Source organism: Chanos chanos, chromosome 1 (genome assembly GCF_902362185.1).
Source record: "Chanos chanos chromosome 1, fChaCha1.1, whole genome shotgun sequence".
NCBI classification, from domain to species: domain Eukaryota; kingdom Metazoa; phylum Chordata; class Actinopteri; order Gonorynchiformes; family Chanidae; genus Chanos; species Chanos chanos.
In genome coordinates, this window is record NC_044495.1 from 18,374,768 (window position 1) to 18,398,815 (window position 24,048).

Consider the following 24,048-nt stretch of genomic DNA (forward strand, 5'->3'; position numbering starts at 1 on the left):
TTTGTATGTTATTTCCTTTGTAAGGAAACATATGCATTGTGGTTGGCACATTTTGTTAGCCACATGGTAGACAAACCAAGTCAACAAATTTAAAATGGTTTGGGGGGTTTTATTCTAATTCCTGCCTTTCAAGTAGGCAGTGATTGGAAAGGAATTATTTTCTTATTTATATGTATAGACCATCTCAAAACCCAGTTTTGTTTAAACCAGCTTTTTCTTTCCAAAACCAGGTTAACAAACAATAAAAACTGGTGTATTATTACTTTATTATTTTCAATCATTGCACTTTATTTGTGTGCATTTTGGGCTCTCTTGTGAAGCAATATTTGCATTGTATTTAGCACAATTTGTTAATCACATATTGCAGTAACAACTGACATTGAGACTTACAATGTCCTCTAGTTCTATCACAGCTCTGCTAAACAAAACAAATTAGATTCAAGAATTAATCAGAGTACTCTGCAATTTTTAGCCTTCAAAACACTTAGAAACATATTTGTGATTAACAAATTTGAGACTAGATTTTATTATTCTCTCAAATATTTTGGACACAAAACTAAAAACTTAAAAATAAGGCAATTGGAAGGCCAAGAAGTGTCTATTATTAAACAAAAGGCAAGCTTAAAAAAATCATTTAAAATGTAACAGATTTTTTAATCATAAATTTATATTCACACAGTGAGTGGACCAGGTGCTGTGCATGTGTATTCATCCAACTTGTCTGACCCACATATCTAACATGAGGCACACCTCCTGTAGTATGTGAGAATTAAGCTCCATTGAACAATTTGACAATATATAAAACTGTCATTCTGGAGAAGCTATGCGCAGCACTCATGCTGTGGTCCTGGTTAGCCATTGAATTGAGAAAATATTTAAGACAAGAAGGAATGTCTTTCTGAATCATTAAGTGAAAACAATGTAGCTGATTTATGCAGCAGAATTCTGGTGTTCCTTCACCAGTATATATTGCATTCCAGGCAGATTTCCCCATTGTATTGGCTTCAGTCTGCTTTTTCAATGGGAATTCAGGGAGTAGATACAGTTCTCAAGAGTCTTCATTCCATATCTTCATCCATCATTTCAACGTCCTTTGACACAGGAACCTTTGCTTTCTTTGGTTTACTCTTTTTTTGTGAAGCAGGGGCTGGCTCCTTTTTCTGTGGTACTATTACAACTGGGCAGACAGAGAGGGTAAAAAAAATACATTTGTAAATACAATCAGTACTGCTATTTGAAGATTTGATGTTAAACCGTAACAGTTTTGACTCAAAAATTGCATATCACATGTGGAACAGCAACAAAATGGTGGTCATGTTTTAAAATCCAATCCAGCATTCTGTACTTAAGATACCAGAGTAAGGTCAATCCATCAAAAGTTCAAGAACTGGAGAGTACAGTCCAAATGATTTAGATTTTGTTATGGAACATCTAAAAGATGAAAAAAAAAATGCTGAAAAATAAACATATTATAGAACTAAAATGCCATTAAATTTTTCCTTCCAAACCACTGGCTTCACCAATTCCACTGGCCTGAAACCCCAACTGTAGAATGCAGCTTAGAATGTCCTCAAACCTACCTTCCATGCCAGCCTTCTCCTTTTCCACGTGACTGAGCTGCTTGAGCAATTTACGTTTCTTTTTTCCAGAGAGGGTGATATTAGCTCTTGAGCTGGAGCTGGAGAGAGGCAAAATACATGGATGAGTGGTGAAAAACAATTATTTTACCCAAACGCTCCTGCCTTCTGAGGTTCTTCTCTAATTCCTAATAATTATTACATGAAACACTTAAGCTCATCCAGCATTCAAAGTCTTTGGTATAATTTCTTAACTTTTAAATGCAAGTTCCTCTAAACTGACACAAAGGAAATAGATAAAATGAATTATCCTCTCCTGCCCTGTTGTATAATGTGAATTTTACTGGGATTGCCTCTAGACGGGGCACCAATTGAATAGGGTCCTCAGACAGAAAGTGTGTGTGTGTGTGGGTGCAGGTACTCATTTAGCACTGAGAACGCTGTTCTTCACTGTTTCTGGATTGTCTTCAACGGAATGCACTTACCTCCTCTTTTTCAGGTGGTGTCTAGTAATGAGTCCTTGGTCAATTACTGCTCCAACAATTTTATGCCTCTTCTTCTTCTCCCTTGTCAGAGCTCTTCGCCTCTTGAAGAGCTTCTTCCCTAATTCCTAATAATTATTACATGGAACACTTAAACTCATCCAGCATTCAAAGTCTTTGGTATAATTTCTTAACTTTTAAATGCAAGTTCCTCCAAACTGACACAAAGGAAATAGATAAAATGAATTATCCTCTCCTGCCCAATTCCAAAATCTACTCCTAATCTGTTCTTGTATTCCTGCAGGTGTGACAGGATTTGTTAAGCAATAATCAGAGTGTAGAAAAACCTTCCTCAAAAAACTGGACATTAAGTATCGAGTGTGATTATACTTTTTTCAGATAAACAATACCAAATTCCACAGTTAAGGAGTTCTTTCTATCACGGCGCCACATTAACACACTTGTTCTAACTCATTAAAATCTTGTCGCTGCGTTGCACGATCAGTGGAAATAAGCTGAAAGTGCGTGAAGACGTGGTGTACTAGATATAACCAGTCCCCCTTCCCAACACACGTACACGCACCCCGAATGTTTTAGTACTACTCAACAAATGTATCTACTCTGCCGAAGACAAGAAAAACGTCCAGCACAGCCGTACAGTTAATGTATTCACACATAGCTTTACAAGTCTTGCCAAGCTAGGTAGGCAGCCTGCTGGAGAGATCCTCTGAGGCCAAACGCTCAATGTTTTGCCATACTGCCGGAAAATACTAAAACAGACATAGATCAGTACGGTTTTTCCTTGCGATATACAACCTTTACTCGCAAAGTAAACTGTGTCATATATATGGTACACTGAAACTTACAGTTTTCGGTCTATTTATCTTCCCTCCTGGAGCCATGCTTCTACTGCGTGGAGCGGCTGTGACGAAATGTCAATATGTCCGCCGAGAGAACTTTTTTAAAATAAAAGACCACCCTGAATGAGTTAGAGATGAACCCAGACGGGACACTCAGTTAAATATAAATTTAAACGGGGAAAATTTCAAAACCAGGTCTTTCTCGTGGGCCAGAAATTTTTAGAGGTCTGTTTACATTTACAGATTTACGCTCATTTACGACATTATATTTATACTTATTTAGCGCTCGGAGGTGATAAAATAAATGAGTGTAGTTATATCAAAATAAGTATTTGTCAGTCCAAGGAGGGTTTCAGTGTTGACGAAGACACATTTTACTTGCCAGCCAAGTATGACGAATTTGACAAAAAAAAAAAAAAGGTCACAGCAAAAGGACACAGGGATACGTACATCATTCCAAACAGTAAAGCACAGCACGAGAGCAATCTTAAGTATCGTATGTGTCCTCCCGGAGCTTGCATGCAGAGGATTTCCCTCTCTGTGTCCTTTTGGAATTAACTGTTGTATAATATGAATTTTACTGGGATCGCCCCTAGGCGGGCCGCCAATCGAATAGGGTCCTCAGACAGAAAGCGTGTGTGTGTGTGTGTGTGTGTGTGCAGAGATCTCAGCGGGTTCGAACTGAGGATGAGTGGTTGAAGTTAGGGTCGTGTTGAACAAGGGATGGGCAGATCAAATTTAACTCGAAAATCCAATACTCTGAGGTACTCATTTAGCATCGAGAACGCTGTTCTTCGCAGTTTTCCTCCAGAATGACTTTCACGCCTTTTCTGATCTGAGAGACTGATTTGATGTGGTTTTGCATCAGACACTGTTTTCATGAGAAACATGGAACGTACAGAATGACATTTAATTCATACACTGATTATTCACTCTGTAAGATAACTTAGAAATACCAGTTATAAGCTGTAGTTTATTCTTTATTTGACCAACAATGCGAGGATAATTTTCATAGATCAATTTCCAGATCTGTTGTCGACGGGTCTAATCCGTTTTAAGAACTCCATATGCACCCCAGTGCAGCAGGTGGCGGTATTGAGCGCCCAGAACAAATCGGCACCCACAAGCCTGTGAAGGAGCGGGACTGAGAATCATAGCATTATATTGTTCCACTCTATGGCTGAACCCCTACGTCAGGGGTCCCCTGTTGGACTTACACTATGGTTACCGAGAGCACTTTATGGAAAAAGGTCCAGTCATTTACTGGACCTGTTCCTCGGGCAAGGCACGGACACCGGGCAGCAGCAATACGGGAACTAATAGTTATATTTGGAGGGGGAAACGAGGGTATAGCGGAGGACTTGCATGTTTACAACACTGGTAGGCTAATGCACTTTGCAAGCCTAGAAATAGCCTATAAGATATGAGTACTGCTTCATTAATTGTCGCTGGTTGTCATGCGAGCCCTGCCAGCTGTAATTTGTAAATGTGTTGTGTTTTGTAATAGGTATAGTGCATCCTTTCAACCAAGTATTCTAACCATTCAGCGCATCTTACAACCAGCATAACTAGGGGTCACATTACAGTGGGTCCTCAATTTCGGTGGTGCTCCTCCTTTGCTGGTAGATGTTGTTAACAAACGTGAACCTACAGACAACACCAGTGTTATGTCTGTGGTTATCCGTTTAAGCACCTTTATACTCTTGCTTGTTCTGCATGCATCAAACTGCGGAAAGCATATATAGCTCATGAATGAATACATTCAGCTTTAGGCTGCTAAAAGGTTCATCTTGGCTCATAATTTTGGATATACCTTTTAAACTTCAAGGAAAACAGTTACTCACGTTTGAAAGCTGAGTGAAGACTTAAATAGTAGACTATTTAAGTCTTCACTCTTTTCTGTTTCCTAAAGCCAAAAGTGGTATTACCTTGTTTTCCTAGGTGCTGCCTGCACAACTTAAAGTTTTTGATAGCACAGCCTATCTTCGATGACAGTGCAGTTGTGAGAGCACTGAATTTATTCCAGGTCTCCTCTCTCCTTTGATAGTGTCCAGACAGTGGTTTCTTCCAGCAGTGAGAGGAGATATTCCCCCTGGTTGTGCTGCTCATGGTTTTGCCTGTGAGGGAACACGCATCTTAGTATTTGGAGGAATGGTTGAATTTGGAAAATACAGTAACAGCCTTTATGAACTGCAGGTAAGTGTGTTGTTCACAATGCTGTCATTTGGTGAGTAATTTTTATAATTATTTTAGTTTCAAGGGACCTGCCCACAAAGTGTCCAGTAACCAGCTACTGTTTTGCTAAACAAGCATGTCCAGGTATTTGATCTAATGTGCAACAACAGTCTGTCTTTCTAGCCCTCCAGATCTCATGCGTTACTGAAGAAATTTTTTCTGTTAAGTGAACAACCCACCTACTCATTTTTACCGATTCATGTGTGGTAATAAAGAATTCTACTGCTTTATCAGGCTAGCCGTTGGCTGTGGAAGAAGCTGAAGCCGCGCCCACCAAAAAATGCCTCACCCCCATGTCCTCGCCTTGGACACAGCTTCACTCTACATGGCAACAAATGCTACTTGTTTGGAGGGTTGGCCAATGACAGTGAAGACCCAAATGGCAACGTGCCAAGGTACTAACACAGGAACTGCAGATTGTGCATCAACTCAAATATATGGAATTATTCTGCACTCTATATTGAGTTCAGCTTAGTTCAGTAGAGAGCTTGGTCACATTTTAAGAGCAATTGGTCAAAGTGCTGTTCTGGAATAGTTATATGACACTCTGCAGATTGATGCTGTCAAACTTTTCTCATACATACTTTTACTCAAAAGATATGTGACAGCGTGTCTCCCTGGTTTCTGTTCCAGGTATTTGGATGATTTCTATGAGCTAGAGCTACAAACCCAGTCTGGGGTGAAGAGCTGGAACATTCCAGAAACAAAAGGTGGGGGCCCGTCGGCCCGGGAGTCCCATACCTCGGTGGTGTACAGCAGTAAGACTGGTGGTGCACCCAGACTTTACATCTATGGAGGCATGTGTGGACAAAGACTGGCAGACCTGTGGCAGCTGGACATTGGTGAGCTCTGATCAGAGCTTAAAGACAGTCACTAAGCTTTACAGCATGTCATACTAGGATTAATAAATCTAATGGAGAAATAATTTGTTTCATAAATAGTAATAGACCTGTACATGAGAGCTTAAATGATGTTCACTTGATAAAAACAAGTTCATACTTTGGATGCTTGTTAACTGAGGAATTATAGCATGTCTTCTTTCCTTAGCTTACTGAGGTCATTGGGGTTATAGAGTAAATATGCTTCAACCAACTGATTCGTTGGAGACGTCATAGTAGTTGAGGCAATTTTGCAGTAGATGTGAGTGTTTGAGAGGTTGGGCTGAGGTGAAACTTTGTGTTCATGTCTTTTATCTCACTGCTCACATTCATACTTTTCAGAAACGATGACCTGGTCCAGACCTCAAACCACAGGACCTTCTCCACTACCTAGAAGCATGCATTCTGCCAATGTGATTGGAAACAAGTAATGAAAATCTTTCCCTGTTCTTTTGTTTCTCTGTAACTTTCTCTATGTTACAGTTTGATGCCATGTTTTACTTTCTCTCTCTCTCTCTCTCTCTCTCTCTCACTTTTTGTCCTTCTCTCTTTCCCTGACACATTGTCTTAATCCCACTTTATATCAGTCTTTCCATTTATTAATTTTTTCACAGAAGGTGACTTTACAGTTTCATAGCCTGACCATATGAACAACCTTAAAATGCTTTTAGAGAAAGAAATTCTGAAGGTGTGCCTGGTTTGGTTACTATTGTGTGTCTGGTTCCTGTTTCAGGATGTATGTGTTTGGTGGCTGGGTCCCAGTCATGGAGACAGAGAACAAACCCAATGCACTAGGGGTGGAATGGATCTGCTCTAACTCACTTTCAGTGCTAAACCTTGGTCAGTATCTTGTCCCTGTCACATGTAGCTGATGTATTTTACATTTCATCCAGACTGTTTAAGTTAAGATGCTGGATAGAGAGTTATCTCAGGAAGCTGCTTTCACTCTGCCCTTCAGCCACCAGTGTTGGGTATATTTTTGACATGGATAATTTATACACAAATAATTTATAACTAAGACTAGCTCTTAGATCATTAGATATGGTGATGGGTAGGGTATATCCAACAGTTTTAATCAGACAGGCTGTGCCATCAGATGGTTGGATCGTTTTGATTTCCTCTTTGATGACAAACACCAGTTTCTTGTTACATGGAAAATGTCTGCGGTGTCCCTATGGTGCTATTTGATTAAGCCATTGTCTATACTTTGTAGACACCATGACCTGGCAGTGTATCAGTCCAGAGCAGCAGCAGCAGGACTCAGACCCTGGAGAAGAAGAGAGCAGTGCCAGTAGACCCCGGGCAAGAGCAGGGCACTGTGGCACGACCATAGGCTCCCGTCTCTACATCTGGAGCGGGCGAGATGGTCACAGGAAGAGCTGGAACTACCAGGTGTGCTGCAAGGACCTTTGGTACCTCGAAACAGGTAAGAGACTTTAAGAGTTTTATGATCCAGTTTATTCATACTTGTGGATGTCTTGTAATTATTCAGGAACAATGGGAGACTTAGAAGCATTTCAGAAATATTACTACCAAAACTTGAGTGGCTGTTGCACAATTCGGTTGTGTTTTTGTTGAGTATAGAGAAGCCCTCCACTCCTGCTGCTGTGTTGTTGGTGAAGTCCACCATCAGCATGCTACACGTTGCCTGGCGACCACTACCTGCTGCTGACTGTTACTTGCTCCAGCTGCAGCCTGTAACTGCTCCACACAGTTCACCCAGTGGAACATCCGCTTCACTAACCACATCCATGCCACCACCCAGCACGGGTGCAGAAAAGAAACATTCCCTGCACGTCAAAGGTAAGAGGTCTATGATATAAATATATGAGATCATCCTGACCTGAAGAGGTTCTTTTGTGTCCACCTCATGGAGATGAAAATACAAATTATATTAATAAATTTTATAGTAATTTCTGCAGAAACTTACCCTGAAAAAAGAGAGCTTTTTAGCACATTGAAGAGAACAGGACATAAGCAGCTGATATTTCACAGTGAGATGTGTCTTTTTCTGTCTTAGTTTCACGCCTACAAAACCCACTCACTTCCTCCTGGCAGACAGCATAAACTAAAAATTTACTGTCAGATAAAGTTGTAATTAAAAACTGAACCCTCAGTGTCAAGCTGTGCTTAAACAACGCCTCACAAAGAATATTCATGTGTGCTGAGGGAGGGGCTATGTTTAGCCATTATCAGAGATTATATGTATATGTATATATATTTAGAGGAAGATAAATATGTGTCCTGTGTGTTTACTCCATAGACTTACAGCTGGCCCATGACCTTGGTGTGAAAGGACGGGCCCATCGTGGAGGGGATGGGAGCCCTTCATCCCAGGTCAGTGTTCAGTTCAAACGCACCGCTGTGAGGTAGGCCTGTTCACTGTCACTGAATTACTGCTGATATCTTATCATCCCTTTTCTTTACATCCCTAGTTAAAGCAAAACCAAGGAAACTCGTATGAATGCTAGAGTTCTGTCTCATTCTCCTTATATCCAGTCTGTTCCAGTATGCCAGTGAAGTTAGTTAATAGATGACGGAAGGGTGGGGACTAAAACTGGATACTAGCTGCTCAGTAATGGGGTTGGACTCTACACAGGTGGTGTCTGAAGGCCCAGAGGTGGTATGTGAGAGTGGGACACTAACACACATACAGTCCCCAGTCACAGAGAAAAGAAATGGATGTGAGACCGTACCTATGGCGGACACGGCCTCCTCCAAACAGCCCTGTAAGTCAAGTTTCTTTCTTTCTTTCCGTTTTTTTTGTTTTTTTTTTTTAATTTTCCTCTCTGCTTTGGGTGTTCTTTTGTAATGCTCTTTACTGCTCCTTCTCTTGCGCTCTTAATACCTCTTCTCATTTTTAACGTCTCTTTCTCTTACTTATGCAGTCTGCACTTATCTCTCAAGACTGTATTCCTCACTCACTCCCTGCTTTAGAAGTGTAATTACATGTTTAAAAACTTGACGATGTTGTAGTGTCTACGGTACCGGGCCAGGCCTATGACTCTAAGGTGAGCTCGTTGCCAAAGGAAACCAGTGATCACCAACACAGTGCATCTCAACAACAGCGAGGTAATGACACTGCCGTCTGAGAGGAACCAAAACATCTCAATATAGAGGGATAAAGACTTTGTTTGAAATTGTGTTTAGACAGCATAGACAACCCACATTTTTTAAATACCAACAGTAATTATCAATTATAGGTGATGTTACTGACTTGGAGCTCTGAATATTATCCATTCCTTTATTTTCCCACAGTATTTTGCTCCTAATTCCCATCATGTGCACTGCATTAGTCTCAGTGTCATAATGTTTTCTGTTTGTATGCTCGCAGGCACAGATCAGGCACTTGTGAACATTAACTAGAAATATAATGAACCTGTTCCATAAAAACAGTGTGTTGGTCTATTGTATTGACTGTTTCTCATCTATAGACCAAGGCATGGCATCCACCTCTTGTCTACAGGTAAGACCTGATTCTGTGTTTACTGTGTGTGTATGTGTGTGTGTGTGTGTGACCAGTATTATTCAAAATCACTTTAACATTCTGCTTCTCTTTGCCTTTCAGAGTGAGAGCTCAGAGAACTCCACGTGGTTTGATGTCGGTGTGTTCAAAACTCTCTTCTCTGAGGTCACACACTACTTCCTACCCTCAGAGAACGGTGACCTGGGGACAGCTCTCATCCTACAAACTTCTGACGTCAACGCTGAGGTCAGTCTTTCATTCACACACTCTTTCATGGTAAAGAAACCATGACCCAGCGTTTCATTGTCATACACTCCACAGCTATAATACCACATCTGTCAGTGACTGACCACGTCCTAATCCACACACGGTGCACTCATAAATAGACTGTCCTGATTTGTTTGTCGCTTCTTTATCTCGGTGAATTCAATGTCAAGATTTTAGTATCCTTACACTGTATACCCCCCTCCCTTCATCCCTAGTTTTTTAACTTTTTTTTAAATGACGTCTGATGTGACACGCTCTTTTTTTTTATGACTTCTGATGTGACACTCTCTCTCTTTTTTTTTTAATGACCTCTAATGTGATACACTCTTTTGTTGCCTCTCCTGTCTGTATCTCTGTAATATCTCTTCAGTGGAAACTCCCAAAGTCTAATTGTTTTGAGGGTCGAGAGAAGGAGGAGCTGGCACCTGGGGTCACTTACAGGTTCCGGGTAGCAGGTCTGAATAGCTGTGGGATGGGAGATTTCAGTCCAGTGAGTGAGTTTAAGACTTGTCAACCTGGATTTCCTGGAGCACCCTCTGCTGTCAAAATCACTAAGGTACAACTCCTTCCTGAGGCACTGTTCTACAGTTCAGCAGTTCCTTCCCTTTTTAATGTTGTGTTTTCAATTACTGAAATCTCTCTCTCTCTCTTCTCTCTCTCTCTCTCTCTCTCTCTCTCTCCACCTCAGGCAACAGACTCTGTGCACATTACATGGGAATCTCCCTCTTCTCCCTCGGGGAAGATTCTAGAATACTCCATGTACCTAGCCGTGAGGAAGAGTCGGGGGAACAGTTCTGAGAGGCCGGGGGAGCCAGCATTTATCCGCATTTACCGTGGCACTAAGACTTCCTGTACAGTCAGCTCCGCCCACCTCGGCAACGCCCACATCGACTGCTCGGCTCGACCTGCCATCGTGTTCCGCATTGCAGCCAAGAACGAACAGGGGTACGGCCCTGCCACTCAGATACGCTGGTTACAAGGTGCGTGTGTTTTTATCCTGATGGTTATAATGCCTGGTGTCTAGATGTCTGTTGGAGTGAACGGTGAGGTAGAAGACCTCTCTATTTGGGAGGTGCTTGATATTTTTTTGTGTATTGGTGTGCCCTAGTAATTATTTGTATTGTCTGAGCAGATGCGAGCAAACTTAAGACTTCATCACAACCAGAGTCCAGCTCTCCAGGGGCAGCAGAGTCAGACAACTTAAAAAGGTAATTCATTAAAATTGAAAAATGTCTTGAACTTTTAAGACAACTTTAAAAGGTGATTCATTAAAATTGAAAAAATGTCTTGATCTTTTAAGACAACTTAAAAAGGTAATTCATTAAAATTGAAAAAATGTCTTGATCTTTTAAGACAACTTAAAAAGGTAATTCATTAAAATTGAAAAAATGTCTTGAACTTTTAAGACAACTTTAAAAGGTGATTCATTAAAATTGGAAAAAATGTCTTGATCTTTTCAGAGCATATTTGAATAATTCATTGTTATTCATTGTAATTCATTGTTATTATCAGTTCATTATTTGAATTTTAATGAGGAGCAGGTTTGTTTTGTTAGTTGTGGGCAAAAAGACTCATGCAAAGCTTGTCAATTTTCTTTTTTTTCTATTTTTTTAGAAGATGCTTATAATGATTTGTAGGGGATCTCAGGCTGACATGTATGTGTGTGTGTTTCACCGGCGGGAGGGAGACTTTACTGAAGTCTATATGTGACATAAGCTTACAAGTGTTTTCCAGGCATATAAAGTGTGAAACAATTTTTTCACTAATGTCATTTTTCTTTTCTTCATTTAGCTTCTAATGGAGACTACGAGGAGTTCCTGTCTAGTTTTTTTAGGAGATAGCATTTTTAAACATGGGAAAAAGTGTCACATAAAATCTTGTTACAGTTTTGTTTTTGTTCCTTTTAGCTGTTGAAAGTCAAAACAATGTGTATAGGCACTGTCACACTCTCTCAGCACATTTCATAATTTATTATTTTTTTTACAGTTGTATATATGCACTTCTTTTTTTCCTATTTCTTGTTATTGAGTTATTTTAGCTCTAACTGTTGATGAGCTGGATATGGTTTCCTAAAGTTATAGTTTTATAACTGTTTAGTTTTTATTGATTCTGTTTCTATGGTTCTGTTAATTGGGGTATTAGTCATAATGGATACCTTATTCCAATTTTTTTAAAAAAGGATCCTTTGTAAACATCTTCCACGTGGAACAATGTGGCCGCCCAAGTATCTCAGCCTTCTGATTTTATTTTGATGTGGTATCACCTTCATCTGGAAGTCACTGTAGTTTCCATTTTGTCAGATCCATTACTGACCCGGGTGAAAACGGAGTGGGCAAGCAGTCACCTAAAAAAGAGCCAGTTTTCAGACCAGGACCAAGTTGTTATGTGCCTTACTGGTGTAGGCAGCCAGTCCTGCACTGCATGTTATTTTGGGTTCAGAGTTGGACATTCCTTAGACCTGGGGATTTTAGATTATCAGTTTCATTCCTTGAAGTATGTGGGATTTTTTAAGGTTTTTACCTGAGAAAGGTGTGAGTTTTTTACCTCAGTAGAACGGTTACTAAAATAGCTTTGGTTCCAGATTTTCTACAACATGTAGTTGATTAAAACTTAACAACACTTAATGAGAGAAGAGCTCCGTGTTTTGTGTTATAAAGGTCACATTTGGTAAGACATCGATTGGTGCCAATTTAAGGCCACACGATTCAGATAGCTGCTGGAGTATTTCGAAATAACAGAGTAGCTTACTGTCCTCTTTAAAGCAATAATATGTATATGCAGTGAATTTGTACTCATTTTCACTTTCTAATATGCTATGCCTTTTTTTATATTAACCTAAGTGAAAATATTACAGTTCACTTTTTATCTTGTACTGAAAAATTGTCACAAGAAATGAAAAAACGTGCATTAAAGTCGACATGTTCTCATAGCCAAAGGTTATTTGCAGAGTGTCTTTCAGTTTGTTCTGGTGAATTGTTAAGAACCAGTGTTGAAACATGTATTAGCAGAATACCAATAAAGCAGTCACTTTAACCCTCTGTAAGGATGGTGTTTGCTTTGTTTGTTTTCAGATTAATTTGATGACTATGAATAAATGAATACCCAACTTAAGCACACAGTATGATTTGTACACTTTAATTCAAGAAATTATCATGACACAATATTAAGTTATTAAACATACAAAACTGTTTGCATGATTCAAACAGAAACCCATTGAGAATCCCACTGTTGCAAAAACCTAAATGAAATTCTCAAGCCCCGCCCTTAAAACAGGTTCCATTCCACCTGCGTCCCCTTTGTCAAACGTTCAAAATTCCTAAAAAAGGAAGACAATATCACAAATTAAGATCTGTGGTCGAAAATGACCACAGGCAGTTTTGTGTCTGAGATTAATGTGTCTCATAGTAATCAAAGAACTACTGAATGATTTACACACAAACACTTTCAAATTTACAAAATCAGGCTTTTTTTTTCCAACAAACTCATGTCTGTGCCCTTAGAAGCTGCCACACTGTTATCCTCTGTGAGGTGAGAGCGAAGCCTTGGGCCGTCCAGTAGCTCTGTGATCACAAACTCAACCACTTCATGAGAACTGTAGCTGCTGGACACCAGGGATCTAAAACAGACACAGATTGACAAAACAAGAATCACTGATTGTTCTTATTAGTCAACAAGTCACACACACAGACTCACCAAAAAAACTGTGTGTGTGATTCATTTTTAAAATTCAAAGCAGTAGTTCATTGGATGATTCCTCAGTGGTATGGTTTACATTAAATGTGATGTGTCGTGTATAACCCTAACCTGCTGGTAAGATGTGGTGTACACCATAACGTTCTGCTGTTGTCCATCAGTTGTGATCAGTCCTGTAGAGAGCTGATTTGCTGAGATTAAGAGAGAGACAAAAATTAACCAGGTACCAGGTAACCACAACTTTCAGTACATGAAAGCACACAATTAGAAAGAAAAGCATTCATTAGTTAATTAGATGTGTCACTTTTATCACACACAAAACCACCACTCAACTGTAATGGGGAAAAAAAAAAATTGAATGTTAAGAGGAACAACACAATCTATGGTGTTACCAGAAACTCTAAAACATATCATAGCATATGTGTATGCAGTTACGCATACACAATACAGCTAATAAATTAATAATCACTCATCGAGGTTTCACTCACTGAAGTTTTCATCTGTAAGTTCCTCTCCCAGCCCTTCAGCGACAGCCACTGACGTGATCCCTTTCTCGCCCTTCATCGCCTAGGAAACAACACCACATTATCCCATCGACTTAGCTAAGCCAAACCTTACACTTCTCCTCACAGCCTTAAAAACACTCATGTTCAGCAAGCTAGGGGAAGCATGTTTGTAAATGTGCTCTCTGTAAAGAGTCATCCAAAGGTATGTTGGTGAACTTTGTGTGCGCGTTTTCATTCAGGTCTGTAAGTATGAATGAAATTCTGTGTGAGAAGGAATGTAGTGCTACTGGTGTGTTAGCAGGAAACGACAGATGAGCCATACCTCTCTGAACTTTTGAAGGTAGAGTTTGAGTGGTTCCACATACATGTCAAAGCCAAGTGTGGACATGGCAAACAGGATGTCTTCCCCGTTAATGGTCTTGCGTTTCTCCTGGTGACATCGTTCACTTGCCTCTGAGGTGATAAAGCTGATGAACTCACTCACACACTCCTGCACACACTCCTTAGCATCTTTTGCTATCTGTCAGAATTGAGACATTTTCACCGAAGCAGGTTATATTTTTTCATTAGATGTCAATGGGATTCAATCTCTGTCGGAAGTGACTGCAAGATAGAGAAAAAAGAAACACCACTACCTTTCCAGTCTGTGGAACAGCATACTTCATGATGCGAGCTACATTGGCAATAGGAAGATAAATATCCTGTTCACGCAGATTGTCCTTACTGCCATTTCCATCTTCATGGTCATTTATACTTCCCTCACCATCGTCTAAGAGCAGACAGTAAATTACAAATTAAGAAAAATGTCATCAATCTCAAATGGACAGATATAACTATTTACTGCACATAAAGACTTTAGTTTTATGTACCTAATACAGACTGTATAGATTTTGGTAGTTTTTATCTTAGTTATGAACTTTCAATCAACTTCAAGAGATTAATGTAACAAGGTATCACAATCACGATACTTTGGACCCAATTTAAGTCCAACACATTAGATCCAAACTGTCAATAACAATCCCCTTCATGAGCCGAGACTGTTACTTCAGCTCTAGGAAGATGCTAATATATCTTTTTCCTGATTAACAACTGTGTCACTGATCAAAAGTGACTCTTTCGCGGACGCACAGTGCCCTGGTGCATCTTTATAAAATATCCAGCTGAAAACTTAAAATTGCGCCAAATAAGATTCAAACTGACCAATTCAGTGCGAGGTCACTCACCGTCCTGACTCTGAAGTACGTATTGGCCACTAGCCATGTACTCTCCACTTATACCCAACTGAGAGGTGTCGGTGGTTGAACTGTCTCCGTCCATCTGTCCGGGATTCAAAGTACGTTTAAACAGTTTAACACATCCATGAAAATGACATGGTTCGTTGGGTAATTCACAACACAGCAATGTTTAGCCTTTATACATAGTTATACTAAATCAAACATTAACTGTAGTAGGTATATAGCATGTGGGTGTACAGCTAGCTGTTCGTCTGCATGATGCTAGGTTAATTAGCTCGGTTAACTGTTATTGCTAACAGTCGGCTAGCTGCACTGTAAATGTATTCAGTCCTAACCTAGCCATTTACTCACTCCAAACATTTATGACAAATGCAGTTCCCGTACCAATACTTTAGTCCAGGCGACACACTCAGCATAAACTTTCAGAGTAAACCTTATCCGTAGAGCAATGACATTACGAATTAGTTAGGTTACTACGCTAGGAAGTTGGAATTAGCTAAAACAACAACCAAATAGGTAGCATACAGTAAACCACACAAAACTTTATTGCCTGGGTATATTAGTTTTCTACCGACAATACCATGGAAAAGCCAAAACATTTCCACAGACATTGTGACTGTATCGCTTAAATATATGTTGCTTGTGACAACAAATTACCCATTATTGTTTATTCGTCTTAAACAGCGACTTGTACGTTTGTGTTCACACGGAAAATCTCCGGTATGACTGTAGTCTGGGCCTGTGTTTGTCGGGCAACTACGAACTGCGATTCAGTCGTATAATTGGTAGGCTATATTTTCCTCAACACTTCCTGCTTTCAATCGCACATTCACACAGGCAACAAATAACAATCACTCAGAGACGGACATTTCCATTCGAGCTAACGAGAAATCGGTTAGCAATCATTGGCCGGAGCCAGATACAAACCTGCAATGAAGCCCTGGTTGGTTACCTTCTCTGAACGGCCGTGTGGTTGGACAGAAAATGGCTGCGAAAGAACCAGTCCCAGCGCGGAGATGCTTGTCCAAAGTGCAATATTTCCTTTATCCACTAGGCGGCAATTCCAGCAACCGTCCACTGGCAGCGATGTAACTGTCAATCCACTGTGAAAGTCACCATGAAAAATAAGCGCACTTCCAAATTTCAGTATAAATTTCGCAAAAGTAAATTATCCATCTCTTAAGCCTAAGTAGACATTGAGCCCATTGTTAGAACATATACCTGCCCAGGAACGACTCGTTCAGTGGATATTTATTGTGTCGTAACTTAAAACATGCTTTGGTTATCGCTAGATTAACACAAAATTGGCATCGGTCCAAAAAGCACTCAATTTGAATCACAAAGTAATACTATCTGTTTTTCAAATAAATATTGAGGGATTCATGCTTTGGACATGTGTCCATGGCTTTCTTGTTCTGTTAAATCTCCATCTTCTTCACTCTCTGTAATGTCCCCCTCTTTCTCTTTCTCGCCAAGGATAACCTGACAGAAATTCTCATTATAGAGTTCTGGATTTCCTGCAGTACCCTTATCTTCTCTCATTTGTTCATTTTTGTGCCTCCTGAAACACATAACCTTTGTTGTTCTATCTCTGTAAATGCTCTGAGAAGTTTTCTCTCCTGTGCTTAAAAGACTGTTTTATAATCCTCACAAAAATTGCAGTCATGGGGAGAAGATATGTTTTGTCATTCTTCTAATTTTGCCCCCCCCCCCCCCCTCCTTTATATGCAAACATAATGAGCAGACAGTAATCATCAAAGACTGGAGAGCTGAACAGTGTTATCTGCAGTATGACTCTTAACACCATCTAATAGCTTCTGATGTTCAGTGATAAAACAGAGCTCTGTCTTCTTTACCCCACATTCTGGATGCACAGTAGGGCCTAACGTATATTCCTCCTCTGTCTGGGTTAGGGCTGTTTTGGCAGGGGCTTTCTCACACCGGTGCACAGCTCCAACAGGGCAAAGTCTAAATGATTTCCCCTTTCATCCTCTCCATAGAAGTAAACAGCAATCTCGTCTTTGAGTGGGACTATTACACCCATGTCAAAATTCTCAACATCAGACACAGTTACCTTATTTGACAGTCTGCTTGCAATTGCCTGACATTGACAACAACATGAATATTTGAATTAATCTGTCAAAGAGTAGGAAGCCAGTTTCCCTTGAACAGCTGTCACTTTTGACCTGACTGCCAGTTTTACTCAGTGAGAACTTTACTTTACTCCTCTCTGAAATATTTATGAATGAGGTGCTCTGGAGTATATCTTCTCATGAATGAAGAGTAGAGCTCGTTGCTCATTTGACACAGGCATGCTCTCTCTCTCTCTCTCTCTCTCTCTGTTTGTCCAGTAAAATGTCTTCCATATCCTAACATATAAAAATGTTGTGTTTTGTCTCCTTGCTTTTTAAACTTCTTTCAGAAAAAAAGAACAGTTTCACTATGATTTCAGATTTTTTTTTTTGTTTGTTTGTTAATTGATTTGTAACCATGTTCTTACTTAAACGAATTCAGTGTTCCTAGGCATATATGTGTTTTACATAAATAGAATACATCCATGATTGAGTCACATGTCCTTATCTGTTTAGCATTGGTCTAGGTCTGTAAGACAGGGGGAGGAGGTTTCAAAGTCTACAAGTATGTTGGTCATAGTGTTTAGATTCTGTGTTTGAATGCTTTGTTTTGGGGCTCTGACTGGGTTTGAAGCTCGGTAAGTCTGAGGATGTTTGACAGGCTTTTTCCACAGCCACTTTCAGAATAATAATTCCAGAATAATTTTATTACCTTTAATTATGATTTTTAAACAGTATGAACTTTGAATATGTGTGTATAAGGATTGGAAATGTACATATATTGAAGTTTATGCTCGATATGTATTACAGGTGTGATTATAGTAGAAATGTGTTTGCCTGTGTTATGAGGTCCTAAGTGGCAGACAGACTAAGGTAAACATTAAGCGGGTCTTGGTGCTCAGGATCAACAACTCATTTGTGTGTTTGAAAGCTTGTATTAGAAATTGCAGTATCTTTTTGCCATAGTGTCTTTTGGCTTTGTATCTAGTGGAAACTACATTGATATCGTCTATTTATAGCATGGCCTTCATTAGTTCTCAGAATAGTTAAGGGCCAAACACACTCTGTTTGACGTTGAGTCACCCTAGTTGAGATGGCACTTAAAAAGGGTGAAATGGTTCTGGACATGTGTCTGTACTTCAGTGTCTTGTTGCTCCTTTTCAGGAAAAGAGACCTCACACACCAGCTCGCCAGCAGCATGGAACAGACAGAAGCCTTGGGCTGTTATGACTATGACCTGCTGGTTATTGGTGGAGGATCAGCAGGTCTCGCAGTAGCCAAGGTCTCCATCTTACTTCATAACTGTCTTTTTCTGTTTCCCCCCCATCTCTGTACTGCTTATCTTTATCTCTGTATTCATTAATGTCTTTTTCTGTTTCCCCCCCATCTCTGTACTGCTTACCTTTATCTCCGCACCTCCGCTTTTTATGCTCTTATATCTTTTTCTTACACGGTTTTATATCTCTTGTGCCATTTGTCATTTCATTTGTAGTATTTCGTCCCTCACAACTCCAACTCCTTGTCCTTGTTTTGATTTCATTGAAGTTGAGTTCAGAGCAGTCTGCACCATTGGTGTTTACTAATGACTGAGTCTCTGTCCACAGGAGGCAGCGTCTTTGGGGAAGATGGTGTTGGTACTAGATTATGGGTCTCCCTCCCCTGCAGGAAGAAAATGGGGTTAGTCTTTCCGTCAGGCAACGAATATGTTTATGAGCATCGATCAACTATAGCTGCTCTTATTCTCTTCCACTCCTGTGAATTCGAAATTACTGAGGATCTGTCTTCTCATTAATGTCCCCATTCCTGACAGCTAATGTCTTCAAAAAGAAACATAATGTACCTCTCATATATGTTTTGAATTGCTCTGTGCCTCTGTATATATACTGGTGCATTATACTTTTGCCAGTTGTATTTTTAAAGAATACTCCACAAAAAATGCTCATCTAATATCTTCATATTCTGCAGTGTTTCCTTTTCAGAACGACATTTTATGTCCTGATGTTTGCAGTGTGTGTTGATCGCAGTTATTCATTAATGTGATTTCTGTGTGAATTTAGGCTCTGTAGCCAGCAAACTGCTTCACCAGGCTGCTCTGCTTGGGAATGCTCTTAGAGATGCACCACACTATGGCTGGAGACCACTGGAAAACGGTGAAAGAGAGAGAGAGAGAAAGAGAGAGAGGGAGATGTGAATGAACCAAATGTGCAAAAGAGCTTTTTATTACAACTGCACAAATGTTATAGTAATAGCATCTTTCCAAAAACATAAAGCAGAAATACATGTATGCGTGTGCTTATGCGTGCGGGTGTGTGCGTGTGTGTTCATATTTGTGTTCTTTCCAGTCTCCCACAGCTGGAGTGAGGTGGTGTCAGCTGTGCAGCAGTTTAGGAGAGCTCAGAGCTTCGAGTGCAGACAAGAGCTTAGGAAAAGTAACATCACCTTTATACAGGCTCGTGCACGATTCCTGGGCTCTCATACTGTCGAGGTGAGTTCAAGCAGCAGGTGAGCCCACAGGCTGCAAATGAGATTTAGAGTCTTTACTCCGGTGCTTCAAGGGCCTCTTATCGTAGAAGAGAGATTAGGGGCCACGCTCTGAAAAGGAACATTCAGTTTTCGTTTGCACTCATTTTCAACAGGCTGGATTTGTGCTGGATGATAACACAGTATATTTTGTCCCAGGCAACAAACTCGCAGGGAGAAAAGACAGTACACACAGCAGCTGTGATTGTTATTGCCACAGGAGACAGGCAACAGTATCCAGGGATCCCTGGTGACAGGGAATATTGCATCACATGGTAAGAAGATTATCCAAACCACTGTGATGACATTTTCTCTCTCTCTCTCTCTCTCTCTCTCTCTCTCTCTCTCTCTCTCTCTCTCTCTCTCACCTCTGACTTGTGGTGTTGGTGTTGTTTCATAGTGATGACCTTCTGGCAGTGCCAGACTCTGTGGGGTGTACTCTGGTGGTAGGGGGCTCGGCTGAGGGGCTGGAGTGTGCTGGTTTTCTCTCTGGCCTGGGACTGGATGTCACAGTCATGGTGCAGTCAGTGCTACTCGAAGGCTTTGACCGTAAGGTGACCAAGAAGATCGAGAACCATATGTATGTCCATGGAGTCAACTTTCTCCATCACTACATCCCTATACAGGTAGAGCTGAATAACTTTTTTGTTGTAATTGCAATGGATTCAGTGGAAGTTGCAATGAATAGCAGCATTCTTGCTTAGTTTTTACTCATTTTTTTATGTAGGTTAGTTTCTCTCTCTCTCTCTCTCTGTCTCCCTCTCTGTCTCTCTCTCTCTGTGTGAGTGTGTGTGTGCATGTACATGCGTGTATGTATCAGGTAAATACCAGTCAATGTAATAGAAACATACAGTGAGGAGTTGAACAGTATGAGGAGGTGAGTGTATGTTTTATTAATATATTTATTTTGTATATGTACTAATTAAAAAAATCCTTGTGTGTGTGTGTGTGTGTGTGTGCATATCACAGATAGAGCAGGTTGAAGAGGGTAAGCTGAGAGTGATGGCTGTCTCTACAGAAGGGACTGAGACGTATGAAGGAGAATTTAACACTGTAAGTGCTTACAACATATGATTTGATAGTTTTATACCTGGCAACTTTGTAAATGCTGTTCACACCATTGCTTGCATGCTTCTCTCTCTCTCTGTCTTTGCAGGTACTGCTGTCATTAGGCAGGGAGGCGTGTACTAAAGATCTTGGTCTGGAGAATGTTGGTGTGAACTATAATAAGAGGTTAGGTGAGCAGACCCTCAGTGGGTGTCCATTAAATCAGATTAAATATTGTGTGGCGCAGCTAAAATAATGTATCACATCCAACACCACTATTCCGGCTCCACTCACTCACTTGATGATTTCTGTTCTGCAGGACAGGGAAGATCTCAGTGAATGGAAATGATCAGACCAATGTTCCAAATATCTACGCGATTGGTTCATCCCAGGAGAATCCGCTGACACACCCAACAACACGTACAAACTCAGGCCTCAGTGTACTGGCTGGACGCATGCTGGCGCAGAGACTGTACGGCGAACGCAGCATCAAGGTTAACCGCAAAACACAGCGTCACGGCGTTTCACTTCTCATTTCTCTGTTCATTATGCTGTCAGTCCACTCTCCTCCTGCTATATAGTCAGACTGAGCTATAATCCATCAGTCACTTCTCTGGAAAAGTGTATACACAGTATATATCTATATCTATGTCTATATCTATATCTATCTATCTATCTATCTATCCATATATATATATATATATGTTGTGTTTGGCAGTGTGACTACTCTTTCTCTCCTGCTGTTGTGTTCACTCCAATGGAATACGCGTGTTGTGGTCTGTCAGAGGAGAGAGCCTGTGAGAGCTTTGGGGAGGAAAACATAGAGGTAATGAGCATGCACACTCACCTGCAGACACAGAAAACACATAAACACACATATTTATTATATAGTGATAAAGAATCAGTACAAAACATCTTCACACAAGTACCTTGAACTACACTAACATGAGGCTCTGCCCCCCCCATCTCTGTCTCTCTCTCCTCCTTTTGTATTAGGTGTATCATAGCCCTTTCTGGCCTCTTGAGTGGACATTACCTGCCAGGAATAAGAACTCTTGCTATGCCAAAGTGATCTGCCACATACCAGACAATGTAAGATCCTCAGTATATAAAATCCATGTATAGAGTATAAAGTATAGTATTGAGTATTGTATAAAATCTAGTTCAGAGATTATATTAATTATTTTAATAGCCTTTTTGTTCATTGTCATCACATATGCACGTGTTTTATGGTTGTGTGTGTGTGTGTGTTTTCTTTCATCGTAGAGACGTGTAGTTGGTCTCCATGTCTTAGGGCCCAGTGCAGGTGAGATCATTCAGGGTTTTGCTGCGGCACTCAGGTGTGGACTGACCAAAGACCAGCTGGACACAACTGTCGCTGTTCATTCTGTTTGTGCACAGGTACACACACACACACACGCACACACACATACACAAACTCACTGAGAGACGTCAGTGTGGGTTACTTAGATCAGGTTGTTTGCACTTGAATGTAACTCCATTACATTGGCAATGTACCTTAGGCTAAATATTTTATTGGCAATGTACCTTAGGTTAAAATACTGATTTAAAGATCCAGATGTTTCATTAATGATTCAGAAGATTCATTATTTGTGTGTGTGTGTGTGTGTGTGTGTGTGCACGCGTGTGTGTGTGTGTGTGTGTGTGTTTGTCTGTTAGGTGTTAACCAATCTGACAGTGACTCAGCGTGAGTCTGATGCCATGCAGGTCAGAGGAAACTGCTGAGGTTAACTTCCTGCTGTCACTCACTGTTGTCAAGGACAGTACAGCCGCACACATCCCTACCTTAAACACAGGTGGACTGTGAGAACTGACCTGTTAACAGTGAGAATGGCAGGAGAGATTCCACGGAAGATCCAAAAAGAGAGTGACAAATAGCAGGACAACTCTGACCAATGATGTCTCAGCTTGAAACCTAGAAAACAGGTGGGCAGGGACTGATGCACTGCTTTTGTACAATGATGGATCCTATTGTCTGTATTTTAATATTCAGTTTGAGAGTGAAGAAAGGTATTATCCCCATGACTTTTACATTCCTTACAATACCCAATGAATTAGATTTTAGTTGGTATGCTTATTAATCGCTAACCCTAAAAATGATGAACATTTAATGTCAACCCTGCAATACTGTTAAATCATTCAATTTTCATTATATTGTATATTTCATTACTATGTTTTGTAATGGCATTAAATGTATAACATCTTACATTCAACTTCTATTAATCCAGCAGCACTGAAAAGCGAGTGCAGTGTTTGTCCAAAGTTGTGTGTATGCTTCTACGTGAGTCTTATGACAGTAGCTTTAACAGGGAACAAATGATGGTTCATCATAATCTTTAAAAGGTTGTCTTCAATAAATGTAAATTGATTGTTGCCATTGTATAGTAATAAATGCAGAAAAATATAGAAGTTATTCATGATAGAGAATTTGTTCACATTTGAAGTAACCACAGTGCATTTATGGAAGTGCTGAGGAACATGACAATGGTGAATATGCTGTTATCTATGCAACTCTCATAGATACACTGAATTTAAATGGGCAGAAAATTAAATGTCTTGAAAATGCTGCTTAACCAAATTTGAGAAAAATATAAGAATTTCAGAACTCAAAACAACACACACACACACACACACACATTCAGTCACATGTGTATACATAATGTCAGTCTGTGTCTGTGCTGAAGGTGTTTCTGCATTGTTCAGTGCCATGGAACATGGTTTCTGTTGTTTACCTATTTGACCACAAGAGGGCGCCCTATTTATTCTATCTCCCTGTCTCCCTTTGTGACTTCACACAGCCTATGGCTTGACAAATCTATTTTTCCAATATTAGAACGTCTGATTCTCTTGAGACGCTTCGTCTCAATGCTTGTGCACTTGCTTGCTTAAAGGCAATTTTAAGTAATTGTAAGTAAGTTCATAGAGCATATCGGCTCTCCTCATTCAGTCTCTTTAGAGTAGTCATCACGAAGGAAGATAAAGGCGCTTTCGATTTAGATGAGCCAACTTCTATGTATTTTTAGTTTTTATTGATGTGAGTTTTGCATTGTACGTTTTGATGTAAGTTTTTACACTTTAACACTGTATTTTAATAGTCATACGAAAATTAGATTAATGTTCTTTTGTCACAAAAAGGCTTTTTGGTGCAGCCACGCCGTTCATATACAAAAAAAATGTACAGTTCTATGG

At 40.1% G+C, this 24,048-nt stretch overlaps 4 protein-coding genes across 4 annotated transcripts; 2 read left to right on the plus strand and 2 right to left on the minus strand.

Moving 5' to 3' along the window:
- Positions 1–98: 98 nt before the first annotated feature.
- On the minus strand, positions 99–3,006 carry c4h11orf98 (chromosome 4 C11orf98 homolog). The gene is made up of 4 exons (XM_030779227.1): positions 2,926–3,006; positions 2,063–2,187; positions 1,581–1,678; positions 99–1,177 (listed from the first exon to the last, which is right to left on the minus strand). Exons 1-4 carry the CDS (start codon positions 2,959–2,961, stop codon positions 1,059–1,061), a joined length of 378 nt encoding a protein of 125 aa, XP_030635087.1. The 5' UTR covers positions 2,962–3,006; the 3' UTR covers positions 99–1,058.
- Positions 3,007–4,139: 1,133 nt separating this feature from the next.
- hcfc2 (host cell factor C2) lies at positions 4,140–11,611 on the plus strand. The gene is made up of 17 exons (XM_030767771.1): positions 4,140–4,299; positions 4,967–5,115; positions 5,389–5,549; positions 5,788–5,996; positions 6,375–6,459; positions 6,766–6,872; positions 7,246–7,458; positions 7,617–7,835; positions 8,296–8,369; positions 8,632–8,761; positions 9,009–9,104; positions 9,467–9,498; positions 9,601–9,744; positions 10,136–10,321; positions 10,454–10,745; positions 10,898–10,973; positions 11,557–11,611. The coding sequence occupies exons 1-17, from the start codon at positions 4,140–4,142 to the stop codon at positions 11,561–11,563; spliced, it is 2,340 nt and encodes a 779-aa protein (XP_030623631.1). The 3' UTR covers positions 11,564–11,611.
- A 1,296-nt stretch (positions 11,612–12,907) lies between these two features.
- On the minus strand, positions 12,908–16,175 carry nfyba (nuclear transcription factor Y, beta a). The gene is made up of 7 exons (XM_030770308.1): positions 16,127–16,175; positions 15,188–15,281; positions 14,600–14,733; positions 14,287–14,484; positions 13,947–14,025; positions 13,570–13,649; positions 12,908–13,381 (listed from the first exon to the last, which is right to left on the minus strand). Exons 2-7 carry the CDS (start codon positions 15,279–15,281, stop codon positions 13,349–13,351), a joined length of 618 nt encoding a protein of 205 aa, XP_030626168.1. The 5' UTR covers positions 16,127–16,175; the 3' UTR covers positions 12,908–13,348.
- A 1,696-nt stretch (positions 16,176–17,871) lies between these two features.
- LOC115806986 (thioredoxin reductase 1, cytoplasmic) lies at positions 17,872–23,263 on the plus strand. The gene is made up of 14 exons (XM_030767880.1): positions 17,872–17,909; positions 18,436–18,553; positions 18,876–18,948; positions 19,329–19,421; positions 19,614–19,756; positions 19,951–20,066; positions 20,192–20,417; positions 20,761–20,844; positions 20,948–21,024; positions 21,158–21,332; positions 21,557–21,664; positions 21,835–21,930; positions 22,105–22,239; positions 22,519–23,263. Exons 1-14 carry the CDS (start codon positions 17,872–17,874, stop codon positions 22,582–22,584), a joined length of 1,548 nt encoding a protein of 515 aa, XP_030623740.1. The 3' UTR covers positions 22,585–23,263.
- Positions 23,264–24,048: the final 785 nt, after the last annotated feature.